General features: G+C 35.8%; 1 protein-coding gene across 1 annotated transcript in view; it reads left to right on the forward strand.

The window, feature by feature from the left end:
* Nucleotides 1-19,956, forward strand: part of HCRTR2 (hypocretin receptor 2) — a 130,520-nt gene extending 110,564 nt beyond the window's left edge. The window contains exons 4-7 of the mRNA XM_005902651.2: nt 3,661-3,776; nt 13,317-13,537; nt 16,206-16,327; nt 19,727-19,956. Coding sequence (XP_005902713.1) covers nt 3,661-3,776; nt 13,317-13,537; nt 16,206-16,327; nt 19,727-19,956 — 689 coding nt within the window. The remainder of the gene's footprint in view (nt 1-3,660; nt 3,777-13,316; nt 13,538-16,205; nt 16,328-19,726) is intronic.
* The last annotated feature ends 1,355 nt before the right edge of the window (nt 19,957-21,311 follow it).

Below are 21,311 nucleotides of genomic sequence, written 5' to 3' on the forward strand. Positions count from 1 at the left end.
CCAAAAGCCATTAAGTTGTTGGCACCAAAATAAAATGTGTTAATATTTATTTTAATTATTTTTAAAAGATCTTTGTATATGTTCATTGTTTGCTTCAGTCACATTAATTTATACTTCTGAAATTTTTAAATTATCTAAAAATTGTAACCATACTTTCTTGATTTCTTGGTTTGTAAATACTTCCACAGGATAAATCCTAATGGAATAAAGTAACTTTCTTTCTGCACTCAATCCAAGATATGTTTTTACCAGTCATTAGTCCAACTTTTAATAAACAGTATTTTGGATACTGGGGATTTATAACCTTCCTCCTCTTGGATTGTCCTGTCAAATTATTTTTTGGTGGTTTCAAAAATAATAATAATAATGGATATATTCTTTACATCATGGCATTTGGCCTATTGTCAGATTGGGAAAGTATATAAATATGTGTGTTTATTAATAGGAACATTTATTGAAGACATTTATTAGGGAAAAGATAATAAAATATATGAAAGATTAAGGTGCACTTTAATGGATACATGAACTTTGAAAAGACTGTCCAAATTGAAAATTTGGAAAATTATATTATTTTTTCCATTGAATTCTTGATAGGTATAACATGAAGGAGAAAATGTCATTTTTAGATAATTATATTAACATGTTCACTTAATAATGGACCTCAACTCATTTAAGTTTTGTCTGTCCAATACATTATGTTATTATTTAATCTGATTTTTTAGGTTTATTTTTTAATTGAAGGCTAATGGCTTTACAGAATTTTGTTGTTTTCTGTGAAACATCAACATGAATCAGTCATAGGTGTACATATGTCCCCTCCCTCTTGAACCTCCCTCCCATCTCCCTCCCCATCCCACCCCTCTAGGTTGATACAGACCCTCTGTTTGAGTTCCCTGAGACATACAGCAAATTCCCATTTGATATCTATTTTACATATGGTAATTTAAGTTTCCATGTTTCTCTCTCTATACATCAAAACTAAAGAAAGATCTACATTCGCTCCTTACTTGTTGATTTGGTATATATACAAGAATTTATATGCAGATTATGCCTGTTTATCGGTTGAGTAGAGACAACAATTTTTAATAGCTTTTAATCTTTTTCTAATTTAGGGAATGCTTAAGTGAATACATTTTATGTAGCTCCTTTCTAGACATATTAATGTCTTAAAATATATAAAAGATATTTCTCATCAAGTGCAGAGAAAAATCAAAGATAGTTTTAACATATAATTTAAACTTTCAGTGGTATTTCTGGATTTTCAATTAGCTTAGACTCTGAGGATGAAATGAGGAATTTAAGATGATTATGTTTCACCAATTATCTAAAATAATCTCTTGAGTAAAACAATCTATCCTAGCCTGCAAATATAATTTTTGCTTTATCAACTTTTGTCTGTGTTGGCGTTCATTATCATAATATGCCTTTACCAGTCAATTACATCTTTTTCCAGCTATTTATAAATATCCCACTTGCAGAATGAGCTTTGTTTCCCATCTGTTTAAAACTGCAAACTGTTATCATAGTGTTGATATCCATCTATGCATTTAAAAAACAAATGACCTACGAAATCTACCTGGCTCCACTCACTCAGTTTAGTTTGGGGCAGACATCAGGGATTCATGGGTATGTATGCTTCAAAGGTACATTTTTATGCAGAAAGAGTATGTGACACTTTCTTCAAAACAAATAAAAGTTCAAAGCCGCTCAGGTGCCTGGGAAGTGCCGAGGTAACTCTCCAGTTCCTTTTATTTTTTTTTTTCTCCAGTTCCTTTTAAATTGGCTCCCCTATTGCTGCATGGACTGTGGAGCTTCAAAGGAAAAGGATGTCTGTTATTCCTCCCTTCAGGCTGCTCAGATTCTATCACTTTTTATGTAACTGGCCTGTTTTACAGGACAAACTTGAAAGGAAGTTAGAAGCTGATGAGCTCAGCGTGAGCCACCTGGGCCCCCGAGGAAGTAAAAAATGACACCTCAAGTTGATCTCTTAGAGCTCCTGGCGCCCCACGCACCTTGCCATCCTCTCTAAAGATAGCAGTGGAGAAAAATATCTGTCTGAGAAAGAAGGCAGTTCACGATACTGGATGCTTGGGGCTAGTGCACTGGGACGACCCAGAGGGAGGGTATGGGGAGGGAGGAGGGAGGAGGGTTCAGGATGGGGAACACATTTATACCTGTGGCGGATTCATTTTGATATTTGGCAGAACTAATACAATTATGTAAAGTTTAAAAATAAAATAAAATTTTTAAAAAAAAATGCAAAAAAAAAAAATTTAAAAAAAAAAAATAAGACTATTAAGTTCTAGAAGACAAGACTATGAAATCAATATTATGGAGGATATTTAACTCATTGATACGTTTAAAATATATTCAGTAAGAAGTCAATGAATTGTCAACCTTTGTTATCAGCGATTATGGTCATCAGCATAATTATTTTTGGCTAAACCTGAGGATAAATTGCTGTTATCACATTTGATCACATAACTGAGTCTTCATGCTTCAAAATACTCTCTGAAGTAATGGAACAAATGTAATCTATAAAAATGATAGCATTGTCCTTCCGTAATAGAATAGAACCAATCCCATTGTCAGTATCAAGCTCAAAATAAGTTATGTAATTTTTAGAATTAAAAAAAATCTATTTTGCTAGCATTTAGTTAGAATTGTATCTAGTTAGTGGCACTTAATATCCATGGTATCCATCTAGTATATATCATTTCTTGTTTTGCATTAAGTAAAAGTAGCTGGATCACTGTGACATATTCAAATACTAGTATAAGAGAAATATCCTTTAAAGTATTTTAAAAGTCAGCCATGGATATATTTTAGAAAATCTAAAAATTAATATTAAGCCACAGTGCCACTCGATTGGTTCCTTAATAAATGCCTTAATCTGTGATACATATCACCTGTATACATAGAATTAATGATAAATAAGAAACTACTACAATCCTAGATGTGCTTATGCCTTATTGATAAGAAAATACCCATATTGGTTTGAAATCTAACTTTAAAGAATCCTAAAAATTTCATTGTTATTAAAAGTACATGCATTAACACACAAACACGACGTACTTAAATAAGCATTTTGTATATGTTCTAGGAAGTCAACAAAAATAATTGTTATCAAATTTTTGCTGTTTTATTTTTTAAAAAAACATTCCAAATTTGTATTTGCAGATACAACTGGGAATAATTTGCCAATTTTTAAGAAAGAAATTAAGAGGAATCAACTTAATTTACAGTCTCTTGCAATTTTAACAAAAGCTTTAGCAATTAAAATTTGAATAATGTCCCTTCTTGTAAATCCAAATATAGGACAATCCAAATTTTTTTATTAATAGCCCGATGTAATCAAGAGAAAAAAAACAGGTTTTTAATAAATGAACACTTGGCTTTGGATAGACTGTGTAGCACAAATTAAAATAATGTTTAATTGCCTCTTCTCTCTGAGTAGATTAAATGATAGTACGACTTTGCATTTAGTACTTAAATGTAAGTAGCTGTTATTTTTAATCACTTTTCCCTTTGTGTATATATTACAACAGTAAAATCATACAGAAGGTAACATGTATTTTAAAAGCAAAGCATTGACAAATGTACCTTTAAAAAATCTATGTATTATAACATAAGACTGTATTATTTTGACTTTCATTCCAGGTGAAATTTACCCCAAGATGTATCACATCTGTTTCTTCCTGGTGACATACATGGCACCACTGTGTCTTATGGTGTTGGCCTATCTACAAATATTTCGTAAACTCTGGTGCAGACAAGTAAGTAATTTCAAATACTTTTCTTGTGTTTTCTTTACAATGTCCTTGAAAACAAAATTTGAGTGAATTGAACCAATATAATGTGTTTAGCAAAGGATTGTGTGATCTTCTAATAACGTTTTCCACTAAATAATGAAGACCTAGTCATGAAAATGGGCTTGCCTGGTGGCTCAGATAGTAAAGCATCTGCCTGCAATGCAGGAGACCCAGGTTCAATCCCGGGTTGAGAAGATTCCTCTGGAGAAGGTGATGACTACCCATTCAATATTCTTGCCTGGTCTAGGCATTTTTAAGAGTGATATTTAGGAAATGTTATTTTATGAACTGCCTTAATGGCTAAATTTTAAACCTCTGTGATTAGCTGACTTGATTTTTGTCTAGGACTAACATTTTACATTTTACTTTTTATGAGAAATAAATAAAAATTCCTTTAAAATTTCCTGAGACTGAAAGCAAATATTTATATAATGCATTTTTATTATGTGGGTAAATCTCCAACTTCACAGATTTTATTTTGTTTAGAAGAACCAGGCAGGATTGAGAACTTTAGAAAATTTTTATAGTGCTGATTTGAGAGTACTGAAATTTGTTATATAATTTTGCTCTGTATTCATTCATTTGGTTATTCATTCATCAAATGGTTTCATTTCTTTCACTTGCATGTCTGATAAAAGTTCAAGTCTGTGGCACTGATGAATTCATAGTCTAGAAGAAGGAAACAGTCAGTTGCAGGATAAAAATCACCTTAATAAGTATAAGCCACAAAAGATCAGAGGAAAGCTTAGTGGAGGTGGATCTAATTCAGACCAGGTAACATTCAAGCTGAATTTTGATGAGTTGAAAGAAATCAAGGAACATGTAGTGTTTCATAAAGGGACAGGCAAAGGATATAACTCAGCTTCTTATACTTGCAAATTGTTTCTTAAAATGCCACATTTCTCAGAAATGTATCTGTCTCCTTTTCTAAATTTTGAGTTTGTGGAAAGCCATGTTCTTAGTCTGTTTGCTCTGACATATTTTATCCAACTGAAAGAATTTACTGGGCCACTTCCCTCATTAAAAGGATTTCATAAAACCTTATTTGGGGGTGAATATGAGTCTTAATTTGGATCTGCTTCATCCTTTATTATTCAAAGCAATTTTCACGATCATCTTTTATCCTTTCATAGGAGCAACAGCTGCATTTTTCAACCCTGTATGTCTCCGAATGTTTTCTTCTAATTTTTTAAGTCAACTCTTTTATGATCTTATAAATGCATTCTGCTCCCCAATCTTTGCAATTAAAGTAACAAATGTGTATCACTATAAGCCATGAATGGTGATTTTCCAGATCCTAGAGATCGTTTCCTCAACACTCTCCACCTGGCCATGAAGTCAGCTGCAAATATTTTAGTGCCTTTTCCTTTTGTACCCCACTTTCTGGTAAGTGTTTTCAAACTGTTCCGTTTTTGCTCAGTTACTCTGCTGTGAAAAAGCCCAGGGTATGTGGTTTGCAATAGCTTATCTCCTTCATGTCCTATATCAGTGGTGAGGATGACTGTGACTGTGCTCCCCTGGTCTTCTCGGTTCAGAACTTCATCCAAAGGAACAGCATGCCCCTGGGTGTGCCGTTTTGGGATCCAGGGAAAGGGCAAGAGAGCTGGAGGAAACATGCAAATTCTTTGAAAATGTTTGCTTTGAACTGGCATATGCTAAGTCTCACTTTTCATTGGCTCAGACAAGTCACATGGTTAAGCTTGAACAAATGGAGATCTCCTTACAAGCTGTGCAAGTGAATGACCAGAGCTGATATAATACAGAAATTAAAAATTCAGACTGAAGGTCCAGACTGCATCAGTTTAAATCCTAACCCTTCAGTTTAGCACATGCATGACTTCTGTCAATTACTTAAATTTCTGTGCCAAGCGGGATGCATAGCATCCAGCCCACAGAGTCAATACACTTAGATGGATCAATTCAAGTGCCTCAAGCATGGAAAGTGCTATTAAATAAAATATCTTCATGGTACACGCTGTTATTTGGCCTTTCAACTCACTCTGCTTATATTTCTAAAATAACAAGCATGTTTTGAATTGATGTTTGTGACTGCTTTCTTAGGTAGACCTTTCATAGCACTTTTAAGTAACATGATAATGATTTTTTGTCTGTCTGTTCTAATCTACTAAGACAGAGAGTGCACAGACTAGTCTTCATCTTGTAGCCCTACAACCAGAACCTGCTTAGCACATTCCAGTTGCTCAATAAATACAAGAAAAAAGTTAGTGGAAGAATGAGAGAAAGTGCTGGGAGAGTTTTGATAGATGAGCAAAGAAGGGAATCCATTGTTCAGTCACTGAGAACAAAGTTCACAGAACAATTAGAAAACACATTGGTGAGCATGTAGGCATTAAAATATTGTAGATTTAGGCTGACATTTTAACGAGAAATATTCCCAGTGTTAAGTGCATCCCTACTTTCGTATTTTTACTCGTTAGCATGCATTAAAAATAATAGATGCTTATGTTTGTTTATTTATTTACAGAATGACACAACTTCCAAATTTCTTGTATGTACATGAATCTGTTTTGCTCATCATCTTCCCAACACTTAACATGTTAGCTTACACAAAAATGTATGCAAAAAGTACTTATTAAATAATTATGTAACTGCCAAATCCCAACCAGTTTACATCTTCATTCTAGTTCTCCATTTCTCAAACTCTAAAGTAAGTTCAAAATTATATTGCAGATTTAGAAAAAGTCCATTTTTTTTAATGAATTGTCCTGTTTAGTACAAGCCACGTGATCCAGAAGATTTGCAATAAAGTGTTTGGGCTGTGAAACTAAAAACATTTACAAACAGATTGCAGTGGAAAACAACGAGTTCATCTGAGCTCACATTAGCAATGATGATAAAGTAAATTAACCTCAAGTGGTGATTATGTAGAATTCTTCTTGAGCAACTCTCAAATTTCAACTGTGAGTGTCTATAAACAGAATTCCAAGGCATTATGTGTGCCATAGGCTACATCAAATGAGCCATCAAACAGAGGCCCTGTCCTATTTGCTCAAAATTATAGAGATATATGGAATCTGTTACATTCTTTGAAATTTCTAAATGTTAGTTTATTAGGGAACAAAGTGTTTGTCCTTGTCTGACTTTCTCAAGGATTTTAAACCTCATTAAAAGAACTATCCAATGCTTTGCTCTAAACAAGTTTTAAATATTCTTTTTGACAATGTGACTCAGAGAATTCAGTCAGTTTAGAAATTCTACAGACTCTAGAACTCCTCTTTGTAAGACTCACTAAATCTTTACTCTTGTGCATCTGACAACATTTTTTCAGTTCTAGCTCTTATATAATTCAACACTTCAGTCTTATGTGAACTCATGCCAATTCATCCCACACATATTTACTGACAACCTACCATGTATCTGGGACTGCGTGAGCAACTAGGGATGAACTGTCCTAATACTTGAGTCTGGAACTGAATTTCCATGGGCCTTCCCTCATGGCTGAGTGGGTGAAGAATCTGGGAGACACAGTAGATGTGAGTTTGATCTATGGATTGGGAAAAAGCCCTGGAAAAGGGAATGGCAATCCACTCCAGTATATTTGCCTGGGAAATCCCATGGAGACAGGAACCTGGCTGGCTCCTCCATGGGTTCGGAAAGAGTCAGATATGACTAAGCAGCTAGCTCAAGGATTAAATTTTTGAAAGAATTACTCATTCCAATTCTTATCACATTCTCTTCTGCTACCTTTTATTCTTCAACATTCTTCAAAAAGAACTTAAAATAATTAATATTAGATGCTAATCAGTCAGTCTAGTATGAGGAAATAAATAGCAAATGGTAATTACAGAGGCAGAATCAAATGCCAGTAACTTAAGTTCACATAGAGATAAAAATAATTATGTATGTAAATATAGAAGAGAGTATAAATGTATTTTTGTTTGAAATTATTTTCTTCTCCTATTGGGCTTGAGATAACATTGTAAAGCAATAATTATAAAACTGTGAATCTTTAGCTTATCATGTATGAAGATGTAATTCAAATGAAGGAGGGAATGAAGCTATATTGGAACAAAGTTTTTGTATACTATTGAAATTAACTTGACTTTAATCCAAACAGATTGTTTAAGTTGTCAATTGTAGTCTTCAGGGCAACCACTAAAAAATAACTCAAAAAGAATACAGTGCAAGAAGCAACAGAATAAAAATTGTACTAGAAAATATCTGTTTAACAGAAGATCAAGAAGTAATAGAGGAATAGAGGAACAAAATAGACACTAATATATATATATATATATATATATATATATATATTTCCATACATGTGTATGGAAAATGGAAACAAAAAGCAAAAGTATAGATTAAATTATACCTTCTCAATAGTTACATTAAATGTAAATGAATGAAGTTGTTTAGAGATTGGCAGAACAGATAAACAAACAAGACGACCCAACTGTATGCTGTCTACAAAAGATGCCAATAGATTAAAAGTAAAATAATGAGTAAAGAGGTACTACACAAACAGTATAGTACCAGGTGGTACTAGTGGTAAAAAACCTGCCTGCCAATGCAGGAGACATGAGGGACGTGGGTTAGATCCCTGGATGGGGAAGATTCCCTGGAGGAGGATGACCCATCCCAGTGTTCTTGCCTGAAGAATCCCAGCCTGGTGGGCTACAGTCCATGGGGTCACAAGAGTCAGACATAACTGGGGCGATGTAGCATGCATGCAAACAGTAACCAAAGGAAAGCTGAAGTAGCTGCACTAATATTAGACAAAAGAAGCTTAATAAAAAGTGTTACTACAAATAAAGAAGGATATTTCACAATGATAAATCACTCAATTAAGAAATTCTAAACCTATATGCATTTAACAACTGAAGCCCACAGTACATGAAGCAAGAGCTAACAGAATTACAGACATAAATAGACAATTCAATAATAATAAAAGAAAATGTCAACACTCATATTTCAGTCATGGATAGAAAAACTGGGCAGAAAATTAATAATGACATAGAAGACTTGAACAAAACTGTCAGTCAACTAGACCTAATATATCTACAGGATATTCTTCAAAAGTATAGAACACACATTCAAGTGCACACTGAATAGTCTCCAGGCTAGATCATATGATAGGCTATAAAGCAAGCTTCAACATATTTTATGTGATTCAGATAGTAAAAAAGTACATTATCCTATTTCAGTGAGACAAAGAAAGTGGTTATGATCCTGACCATAAGAACTTAGCATGTGCATTTAAATACTAAAAAAGAAGAGCCAAGGTAAAAAAAAAAAAAAATAAGCTGTCATAAGGGAGTCATAAAGTTAAGATTGCTATTATTTTGAATAGATTTATTGCATTAAATTTATAGATCAACTGGGAGAAATTGACATATTAACAATATTAAATCTTCTGATCTGTGAACATGGTACATCTCTTCATTTATTTAGGTCTTCTTTAATAGCTCTTAGAAATTTTCATAATTTTATCTATACATGTTTTGTCCACATTTTGCTAAAGGTACTTCTAGAATACATGTTTTGCTATTGAAATTTGTGTTATTTTTCATTTAAACTTCAAATCATTTATCACTAGTATATAGAAATATAGTGAATTTTGTTTACTGATTTAGGGTCCTGCGTATTGCTAAATTTATGATTTTAGTTCTAGTGGCATTCTTATAAATCCTTTAAGACGTTCTTTGTAAGCAATGATGTGTTCTCAATAGAATCAATTTATATACCTTTTATCTATCTAGATTGTCTTCTTCTACTGGCTAGGATCTCCAGTACAATGTTGAGTAGATGTGTGAGAGAAACCTTTGCTGGCTTGTTCCCAGTCTTGGAGGAAAATGTTCATCTTGAGCACTGAGTTGGATGATAGCCCAAAAACCTTTCATAGATGCCCTTTGTCAAGTTGAGAAAGATTTTATTACTAGTTTACATTGAAGTTGTTGAATTTTTCAAATGTTTTTCCTTTCTTTAATGAGATGTTCATTGTTTTTTCTACAAAATATGATAAATTACATTGATTATTTTTTTCATGTTAAACCCATACTGTATTACCAGAATAAATTTGATTGCTTTATTGAGTCAAATCTATTATATTTTTGTATATTGTTTGATTTGGTTTAACAATATATATTTTGGGGAATTTTTCCTCTCTCTTCATGTGAATTATTTGGTCAATGGTTTTCCTTTGTTCTCATAGTATTGATTATCAGAGTAACTAGCATCTTTAAAATTCATTAAAATATTATCTTTTCTTTGAATTTCAGAAAGAGTCTAAATAAGATAGAAATTATTCTTTATGCTTTGATTGAATATTACATCAGTGAGGCTATCTGAGCCTGGAGTTTTTGTTTGTTGGTTTGCTTTGTTGTAACAGGGTTTGTAAAAACAAACAGGTGTCAGTTTAATTACCTTTTCTTTCATTGTATTTATTCATTTCATATAAGTTCAGTGTTTGTTCACAATATTCTTTTATGCCCGTTTTCATGTTTTCAGCGTGTTTGCTTCTCCTGGCCACAAACACTTCCTTAGGGCAGGCTTCAAGGGCCATCATGTACATGATACTTTCATTTCCTAACTGTGTTAATACCTGTTCTGGGATGTATTTTCACATCAAGGGTGATTATAAAGTTTAACTGTAATAGTAGAATAAAAGCAGTGTGCGTGTGGGTTTGGGTGTGTGTGCTCTGTGTGTACTGCGTGTGCATGTGTGTATAACGTTATGCATTGTGTTTGTATAGTATGTGTGTGTGCTTCCCACAGTCAGCAATTGTTTAGCTCTTGCTGAAATGGCAAGGAAAAGACCGTCCCCTGCGGACAAATGGCCTGAGTCTCTCAAAAGCCCTTTTGTATGACTATTATTGCTTTTATGTAACTAAAAATTAAAGTGTGTGTTCAGTCATGTCTGACTCTGCAGCCCCATGGACTGTGGTGCACCAGGCTCCTCTGTCCATGGGTTGGGTTGCCATTTCCTTCTCTAGGGGATCTTCCTGACCCAGGGATCAAATCTCCATCAACTGCATCAGAGGCATATTCTTATACTACTGAGCCACCTGGAAAGCCCCTTTATATAACTAAGCATGTACTTTAAAAATTGTTAACTTTCATATCAGATTGTGTTGAAGTTTGTAGACGGAAATAGTACATCACAATGGGAAAAGATGAACTTTCCAATAAGACACCTCTGTGTGCATATTCTCGCTTGTCACTTATTAAAGATATAGACTGGATATTTTATTTAATCTTTCTCAAAACTGCTTGATAATCTGTAAAATGGGTTTACAATAGCTATTTTTTTTAAAGAAAGCATTAGTAATAACTCAAGATTTTGCATCATTCCTGGTGCTCAGCTAACATCAACAATTTCTATTGATACTGTACTGACTTTCTCTCGACATAGATAAATTATCAGTGGGCACTACTGTATGTCTTCTCACAATGTATGCAGGATTGGCATCTTCTATCTGTATTTATATTATCATCTAAGAGAGGACATAGTTACCACATTTTATGATTGCAGGAACCATAGTCATGCTCACTGTACCAGTTTCTCTTTATGGCAACTTTTTCTGATGTTTGCAGAAGTCATCAGATGCAAGATATTGATTCTTTTTCCCTCAGGGGAGCACTGAATAATAGATTGCTTCAGTTTAAATGCTCTTATAGATTGTTTAGGAAAGAGTTCAAGACAATTTAGCAGACATTAATAGGGTTACTCATGCTAGAGGTCTTCTGGGAATTTCCAACATCCATTGCAATTTCTCAATTATTTTTTAAAATGACTGCTTAAAAAAGACTCATGGAGGAGGAAGAATGCTCAGCCAATAGATAAGAAGATTGAGTGGGGCCACCTTGATGTGATAGGTCAGCCTACATGGCAGAACATAGAGAATCCAAAGATAAATCATTTGTCAAATGTTTTTCAATTTAAAGGCAGGTTTTCCTTATTTTCATTTACTCCTTTTTGAGAGGGAATAGTTATGTTCAAAAGAAACATCATATCAATTCATCTCTATGGAAATCAAAGTAAAATTCTGTTCTCAAATTAAAGATTATCTAACAGACCTGGATCTTGTGATGGATAAAGCAACAGAATCCATCCAACATGCATTGTGAGAGACCATAGGGACACGCCGGTCTGTTCTGGCTTTAGGTGCAGAGATAAAAGCAACAGCTGAATAATCTTAATAGAACTAGGATGTTCTTATGGTGTGCTTGTTGGCACATTTTCCCCTTAAAAAATTACACATACTGAATTTTATTGTTTTGCTCACTAAACCCTATCAATCTTAATGAGCTTATAATTAAGACAATATTATACTTGGAGGGACTCCCTGCTATTATCAAATAACTTTGAAAAGAAATGGAAAAGTACATGTTGCGTAACTGATGTTACAAATTCCAGCTATTGGAAATGATCATGGAAGGGATTTTCAAGGTTTTATGTGAATTTTAAAGTTGACTTCGAGAAATTTTATAAGAACAAATAATAAGCAACAGAGACTGTTTTGTTTTGTTTTTATTCCTTTTATTTAAAGGTTTACCTTAAACCCGAGAAGCAGAAACCCTAACAAAAGTCCCAACTCTCCATCTGCCAGCAGGTGGCAGTGCTGATGCATGGAAAGCCATGCAGGTTACTTTGAAATCACCTTGCTTAGTTAGGGGTTCAGTCTGTTTCAACTCCAGGTATCTGAGCTGAATCAGAATTCCTAATAGGTGCTCTGCTTCCCCAGTTTTCATTTCTCTCTCTTAAATCAAGAATTTTTTTCTCAAAGAGTAGTTATAAAGTCACAGAAAAATTGAGTGGAAGTTACAGAGTTTTCCTATCTCTGCCCTCCCTCCATCCCCATTTTCAACATCCTCCAGCAGCGTGATACATTTGTTAAAACTGATGCACCTGCATTGATCCATCATGGTCACAGTTTACCTTACGATTCACTTTTGAGGTACATTCTATGTGTTTAGATGGTATATTCAGACACAATGTATAATGTGTGAGGAAACGTATCCATCATGCAGAGTATATCCCCTGCCCTGAAATCCTCTGTGCTATGCTAATTCATTCATCTCCCCTTACCCCCGGCAACCACTAATCATTCTACTCTCCGTATGTTCACCTTTTTCAAGATATCATATATTTGGAACCCTACAACAGGTAACCTTCTTAGTGTGATTCCTTTCACTTAGTAGTATGCATCTAAGGTCCCTCTCTATTTTTTTCATGGCTTGATAACTCATTTCTTTTTAGTACTGAAAAATATTCCTTTGTGGGGACAACTTCTCTTTTTATAAAGAGATATGTTTTCCATTTGCAGCTCTCTTTAGCCCTTGACAAAATTATGATGTTGCAACTGTTTTGTTTCCACCCAGACTCCTACTTGGCGCTTGACGGTTTTACTCCAGAACACACTCCACTCAGCAAACCTCCCAGGCCACAGGTGTCTGGGATACTCTCCTTACTATGTCTTCCAATTACTTCTCCGAAGTGGAACTTTCCTAAATCAGATAGCAATAAAGGATCTGCACTCCTTTCAGATTCCTGGAACATCTTCGGTCGTCCAGAGAAAATGGAAGGCCCTGCAGCCTCTTTCGCAGCCTCGGGGGCCCGGACAGCAGACCAAATCCAGGATTAGCGCCGTGGCCGCTGAAATAAAGCAGATCCGAGCCAGACGGAAAACAGCCCGGATGTTGATGGTGGTGCTCTTGGTGTTTGCAATTTGCTATCTCCCAATTAGTATCCTCAATGTGCTAAAGAGGTAAAGCTACTTATTATTTGAAAATGAAGAGATCTGCCATTTCTCTTGGTTCTTAATTAAGGACTTTTTTTTTTTTTTTTTTAAGCCAGAGAAAAATTCTAAGCTGTCTGCCGAGATAGCTTGTCAGGCCAGATAACTCAAATGTGTTGTTGTTACCAGCAGGTAAGAACACACAGCTTTTTAGAGTGCTGGGACTTTAAATGCTCTTATCCATGCTAATTCTCTATTGAATGACAGACAGAAAACAGATGTTCCCCCTGACCTCTTCAAGTTAATTGCTGAATCTCAGATGCAGAAAAAATTCTGATGCAAAAAACTCATTTACAGCTTGGAGCTTTTTTTTGATCAGAACAAATGGGTTTTCCAACTTTGTTCTCAAAGACATAGGGAATGGTGACAGAATTTTATCTAAAGGACAAAAAGAGATAATTGTTGTGTTAGCATTCTAATTATACTTAAAAGTGCATTTATGAGCACACACACATATACAAATGGAATCCCAGCATGTACCGTGTTTTGAATGCTTAAACAGAAAGAAAGAAAATCCATTTTTCTGAAGTCAGCAAATCAAGTTTAGGTGAATAGTGTTAATAACCAAAATCAACACAAAGCTTTTCAGTGAGAAAAGTTATGTTCCTGTAACCCTGCAGATACGCTTTTAAGTTAAAACAATTGGCCAACATGATCAGCTGATACGGGGCAGTGGTACCCAGATATCTTCAACCATCTTGATTGGAAATTATCTTAATAGTTGCACAGAGGCTGGTCCCAAACAGACAAATGTATTCTAGTCTGATGCAAAATGATGTTTTTTGTTCCTAAGAACCTATAAACATACTGGATAGATTTTCTCTCTCTCTTTTTTTTTTGTACTTTTATTTTAGTCTGTCTAAACTCAGTGAAAATTGGATGTACTGCTCTCTCAAAGACACACTTGGATTTCCTGCATCTCAGCCCTAGTTGAGGGCTGGTTCCAAACACCTACTTGTCCATAATATGCCTATTCTTCTGACTTACAGACCTTCCTTTCCAAGGAGAATAAATGGCTTTCTAAGGAGAAAGCCCATGTTAAATTTAAAATAGTTTCCGTTTTTAGAGTCTTCTGGTCTCTGTCACAAAATGAAAACTTCAAAATAACCTCTAAAGTTGTTTTTCTCTTTACCACACACATTTTCTTCTAATACTTGTCTCTGTTTGCCCTCTCATTTTATACTTTTGTTTTCTTTCTCTTACAAATAAAATCTTTAATTCTTTTCTTTAGCAGTCAGTTTGTCTGGCTAGTCAAAACCAACATCTTTAAAGCAAGTCTGGTTTGTATATTATTTCAAAGATATATTGTGATAGAGGGTCATAACATTAATTCCATTTACCCACATTGTCTCACTATATATTATATTTTTGTAAGACTAGAGTACTCCATAGAACATCACGTTATTCCGACAACGCGTTTCTATCATCTGCGCAAAATCCACATTCAATGACAAAACCTCTGTCAAGAAATGCATTATAATCTTCAGCCTACAAATTTATCAAGTAGTTACAAGTTGCCTGCTCTTGTCTAGTGAATAGAATTTGATAGCTGAGATATTTCAAAGTATAGAACAAATATTATTTTGTCAAATGATTAAATTCATTACATTCTATGATCAGAAAAATTAAGTAAATTTTGAGCTTCTACGGACAGATGTCAAGTCATAAAGCATAAGCGAGGTTAGACATGAAAGAGATGTGTAACTATGCATTTGTCACCATGTAGGAAGGTTGTATATGTGCATGAGTATATATAAGTAATTAAAATTTCTATTATTTAAAAAAAAAAAACACATCTTAAAAATGACCGTTAAGGATATAGTAATAAAATATTTGTCAGAGTTTAAAATAATGAATAAAAACATTAAAACTTAAAAATTTTAAGAAATTATCAGAATTTTGCCAACTGAAAACTAGTTCTCCTCTGCATATTAAAAAAAAAAAAAATCCCAGAAGCCCAATTTCAGCAAAGCATTAAGACTGAAGTTGAAGAAATGTAATACTCTGATCAACGCACAAATGAAAGTAGGAAGTAGTGCATACAGACAGCAATTTAGGAGTGCTGTATACACACATGTCTCTATTGAAAATAGATAACCAACAAGGACGCACTGTATAGCACAGGGAACTCTGCTCAATATTCTGTAATAACCTAGATGGGAAAGGAACTTCACAAAGAAGAAATGCATGTATATGTACAAGTGAATCACTTTGTAGTACTCTGGAAATGAGCACATTGTTAATCTTATACTCTCAATTTAACATAAGGATAAAATGAAATGGAATATTAACAAACACTACTCCACTGTGAACAGAAACAACATGAAAGATGGGAGAGCGATACATAGTCCACCTCCGTATTCTTACTGCACTCATCCTTTATAAGGGAGAAAGCCCCTTCTTCTCTGACCCGAGCTGGCTCTTGATTTATAACAGTACTAACTGTGCCCTGAGGTGCCCTTCAGGGGCTGAAGTTCTTCTGGCCCTGTGGTACCTAAGCCTGTAAGTGGTCCGTCCTGCAGGGCAGCACTGGAGCCAGGTGGCTGCGACCTAGGCCTTTGGTGACCCTTGACTTTGCTTATATAAAGGAACTTTCCAGAACCTCACTGACTTCCTGTTACTGTGTCTTTTCCTGCAGAGTGTTTGGGATGTTTACCCACACGGAAGACAGAGAGACTGTATATGCCTGGTTTACATTTGCACACTGGCTTGTATATGCCAACAGTGCTGCGAACCCAATTATTTATAATTTTCTCAGTGGTGAGTTTTCACCTGTTTCTTCTCTACAAACTACAGCCCAGGGCAAGGGATGGATGACCAGAAGGTGTGAACACTCTTGAACTGCAGGAAGGGCTTAGTTGCAATGTAATGAGGATTTTTTTTTTTTTGCTGATCTAACTGGTCTTTAGTTTTCCTTCCCTTATGAGAAGGAATACTTGTTACCTAACAAACAGAGAAAATTATCTAAGTAACTTTTTTCCATTAAGTTTAGAAGAAAAGTTGAAATAGCAAATTGTGAGAACTGGATAAGAATCTTGCTTGTCATATAGTAAACTTATGATTTGCCAAGATGTAAAATCATTTTATCTGAAAATAAAACAGCCTTGCTTATATCATTTCCTTTGCCAATATTTATAGCCTAATTGAGATGGAGTTGGAACCTTTGTATTTTTAGGTATTTCTCTGTATTTACATTTCTCTTGTGGGTAATTAATATCTCTTGGGCTTATCTCAAGATTTCTCACTGACCCCAAAAATTATATTCCTCCTAAACAACACTGAATTAAACAGACCACACGCACATAGATTCCACCCATCTCTGTTTATGGAATAAATATAATTATGAAAATCATTTAACTAAATACTTTTTAATGGTATGCTGCTGCTGCTGCTAAGTCGCTTCAGTCATGTCCGACTCTGTGCGATCCCGTAGGCGGCAGCCCACCAGGCTCTCCCGTCCCTGGGATTCTCCAGGCAAGAACACTGGAGTGGGTTGCCATTTCCTTCTCCAATGCATGAAAGTGAAAAGTGAAAGTGAAGTCGCTCAGTCGTGTCCGACTCTTAGCAACCCCATGGACTGCAGCCCACCAGGCTCCTCCATCCATGGGATTTTCCAGGCAAGAGTACTGGAGTGGGGTGCCATTGCCTTCTCCGTTTTAATGGTATAGCCACTTTTAAAAGTTGTATTTGTTTATTTATTTGGCCTCACCATGTGACATATGGGATCTTAGGGGCCTGACCAGGGATTGGACCCATGCTCCCTGCGTTGAGAGCCACCAGCAAAGTCCTCCTCAAAAGACAAATGAACAATCAATTAGGCTTTTTTAAATAACTTTTTTTTTTCAGTCATGGCATGTACCCTCTATATGGCTGTCCAGATGGCACAGTGGTAAAGGATCCGCCTGCCGATGCAGGAGATGTGGGTTTGATCCTTGGGCCGGGGGATCCCCGGGAGAAGGAAACGGCAACCCCACTCCACTATTCTTGTCTGGGAAATTCCATGGACAGAGGGTCCATTGGGTCACAAAGAGTCAGACACCACAGAGCAGCTGAGCACACGTGCACCTTCTGTATCTCTGCTTTATTTCATCTTTCAGCAAATCAGATGGTGTATATGTGAAGGGTGTTTTGCATTCATTTCACCCTTTTCAAGCCTTCCTCTGCTCACTCACCTCCAGTCTCCAAAATAAAGACTACATTCAGACTGGGATACCCAGAGCCCACTGCTCACGTGCTGTTTGAAAGGAGGAGGGGCGTGTAGAGCCAGGACTTAAAAAGAATCCCTGGGCTTAGGAGTGCCTAAAGCCCTGAGCTTGCGCTAAGGAGGGGAAATCTATTAGAGCATAAGAGAGAGAAGTGTCTGAAGTAGGAGCCAGTGAACCAGTCAAAGTGCCGTGATGGGGTTAAGAGTGATGCAAGAAGGTCACTGGGCCCTGATTGTAATCACTCAATAACCCAGGTAAGTTAATCAAAGTTCAGAGACAAGAAATGGTGATTTCCAGTGCTGTCATTTATACTTAGAGACTTGAAAGGTCACTGTTTCATGGTTATCCTTCTTCAGTGTGACATCAATAATTTAAAGATAAGGAAAAGCTTCTAGGGTTTTTTATTTTTCATTCAGTTTTTTTGTTCTGCCTTTCGCAGATTATAGGACTTCGCTGGTGGCTCAGACGGTAAAGCGTCTGTCTACAAAGCAGGAGACTTGGGTTCAATCCCTGGGTCGGGAAGATCTCCTGGAGAAGGAAATGGCAACCCACTCCAGTGTTCTTGCCTGGGAAATCTCCTGGACAGAGGAGCCTGGCAGGCTACAGTCCACGGGGTCTCAAAGAGTAGGACACTACTGAGCCACTTCACTTTCACTTTCTTTCACACAGATTACAAAAAGAAACTTTCTAGTTAGTTTAAGGTACTTTTTTAGATATTTTGCTGAACTGATTGTGTCAGTAGAACAATTTCTTCACAATACAATGCAGGGGTGATTTCTGCAAACCTTTGGCCACGTACAGCATAGGTTTCATCAGTTTTGAAATTATTAAATATCTCTGGGCACCCTTCTGCTGGTGCTCAAGTGTACTATAGTAATCTAGTGAAAAATAACCCACATTCACAAATATATGTAGTTTGCCTGTAAAAACATTAAACAAACTTCAAACATTGAGCATGTAAAACAGTCTCACTATTTTATGGAAACGTTTCATCATTTCAACAATGTACTAAGCATTATTTAATTATTATGACTAATATTCCATTAAATATATGTATATTTGCAGCAACATGAATGGACCTAGAAATTATCATACTAAGATGGAGAAAGACAAATATCATAATGTCAATTACATGTGGAATCTTAAAACATATATACAAATGAATATATTTACATAACAGTGATAGACCCACAGACATAGAAAACAAAGTTATGGTTATCAAAGGGAAAAGTGAGGGGAAGTGGGAGGGATAAATTAGGAGTTTGGGATTAAAATACACACACTACCATTTATAAATATATATATATATGTATGTGTGTCTGTGTGTATATATATATATATATATACATATAAATACAAGGTCTTCCATATATAAATACAAGGTCTTCCCTGTGGCTCAGACAGTAAAGAATCTGCCTACATTGCAGGAGATCCAGTCTCAATCCCTGGATTTGGAAGATCCCCTGGAGAAGGGCAAGGTTACCCACTCCAGTATTCTTGCCTGGAGAATTACATGGACAGAGGAGCCTGGTGGGCTACAGTCCACGGGATCGCAAGGAGTCAGACATGACTGGGCGACTAACACTTTCACTTTCAAATAGAAAAATATATGAACAACAAGGACCTACTGTATAGCACAGGGAACTATACTCAATTATTTTCTAACAACATAAAAGGGAATCTGAAAAATTATAACTGAATGACTGTGCTGTACACCTAGGACTAACATGATATTGTAAATCAAAGATACTTCAATTTAAAAATAAATGATTTTTTAACAAAGATTGCACAAAGCTTCCGAAAAAGAAATTTCCTTTTTCTATCTTTTTATCAAATGTTGCACCCGCATGTAGATTTCGCTCCAGGAAGTCACTCATTTGTACCCTACTGGAGATTGGTTAAAAGATACTGACTGCAAAATTCTTTTCTCCTTTCATTCTCCCTGGTCATCCAGGAAAGTTTCGAGAGGAATTTAAAGCCGCATTTTCTTGCTGTTGCCTTGGGGTTCATCACCGCCAGGAGGACCGGCTGGCCAGGGGACGGACGAGCACGGAGAGCCGCAAGTCCCTGACCACGCAGATCAGCAACTTTGATAACGTGTCGAAACTGTCTGAGCAGGTGGTTCTCACGAGTATCAGCACCCTCCCAGCGGCCAACGGCGCCGGGCCCCTCCAGAACTGGTAGGAGGCTGACGCCTAGGAGAAGGATGTCTGAGGACCACTCTTCTTTTTTTAAACCTCTGTACACAGAAACTTTGTTATGCTGCTGATCTGAAGCGAGAACTACTGTGTGGACCGCTCCCCCCTTTTCTTTTTTTAAGGGAAAATGATCTCTTGCTCTTTGGAAATAAAGTCAGTTTAAAATCATTTCTCAACTTTTGATTGAAATATGTTAGAAGTCGAAGCTTTCACTGGATTTATTTTCAGGCTGTTTCACTTTTAACTTCACGTACCAGGATTAGTGTCAATTAAAATGTGAAAATTTCCAATGCTAATTGTTATTTGAATCTACCTTCAAATTGGTGGGTAAAACTTTCCCAAACTTATCTTTTGATTTTCTTTTGGTTGCTAAAAGAAGTAGCAGTTACTAGCTCTGGATTAACAAGAGATATGTTAGTTGACTTTATAGCTTTAAAAAATTACTAAAGAGACGTGTCATTATGATGTGATATCTGAGAGTATATTTATATACAAAATAGCATATTATATTAGATAACTCAAAATATATATTTCAACACTAAATATATAGGCTATTCAACTTTATCTTCCATTAACTGTGTAACTCAGTTACACAGTTTTCTTGGGTTTATATCTTACATGACTAGTATTTCTCATTTTAATGAATAGCCAGGAAGGCTCTGTATACATACATAAATTTTGGAGTACTATAAATTTGCAATTTCCATCTCTAAGGAAAGATTTTAACATTGAAGAATAAGATACAACATAATCACATTCTTCTAACCAGTAAAAATGAGATAATTGGTCTTACTAGGAGAAATTAAGAATGCAATTTACAAAGAAAAGTAGTAGTATAATACCAAATCACTCTGGGTCCCATATTGGACAGGTTAATGTCATGGAGAGTTGATGGTAATTATTTGTATTTATTTACATTTTATAAACATTTATCAGGTCTTCTCCAGTGGCTCAGCAGTAAAAAAAAAAAAAAAAATCCACCTGAAATGAAGGAGCTGCAGGAGATGTGGGTTTGATCTCTGGTTTGGGCAGATCCCCTAGAGAAGGATTTGGCAACCCACTCCAGTATTCTTGCTGGAGAATTACATGGACAGAGGAGCCTGGTGGGCTACAGTCCATAGGGTTGCAGAGTTGGACACGACTGAAGCAACTTAGCATGCATGCATACAAACATTTACCAAACACCTCCCAGAAGGTACCCACTGTGTTAGGATGGATGTGAACATGCCTTTGAGAGAGCTCCAGGCCACTGAGGGGAACTTGTTGGTAGAGGATGCAGGGAGATGATTCAGACTCAGAGTAGGAAGTAACCAGTGATGGCAGTCCTTACCCTGACATGGG

This window comes from Bos mutus, chromosome 23 (assembly GCF_027580195.1).
Source record: "Bos mutus isolate GX-2022 chromosome 23, NWIPB_WYAK_1.1, whole genome shotgun sequence".
Lineage (NCBI taxonomy): Eukaryota > Metazoa > Chordata > Mammalia > Artiodactyla > Bovidae > Bos > Bos mutus.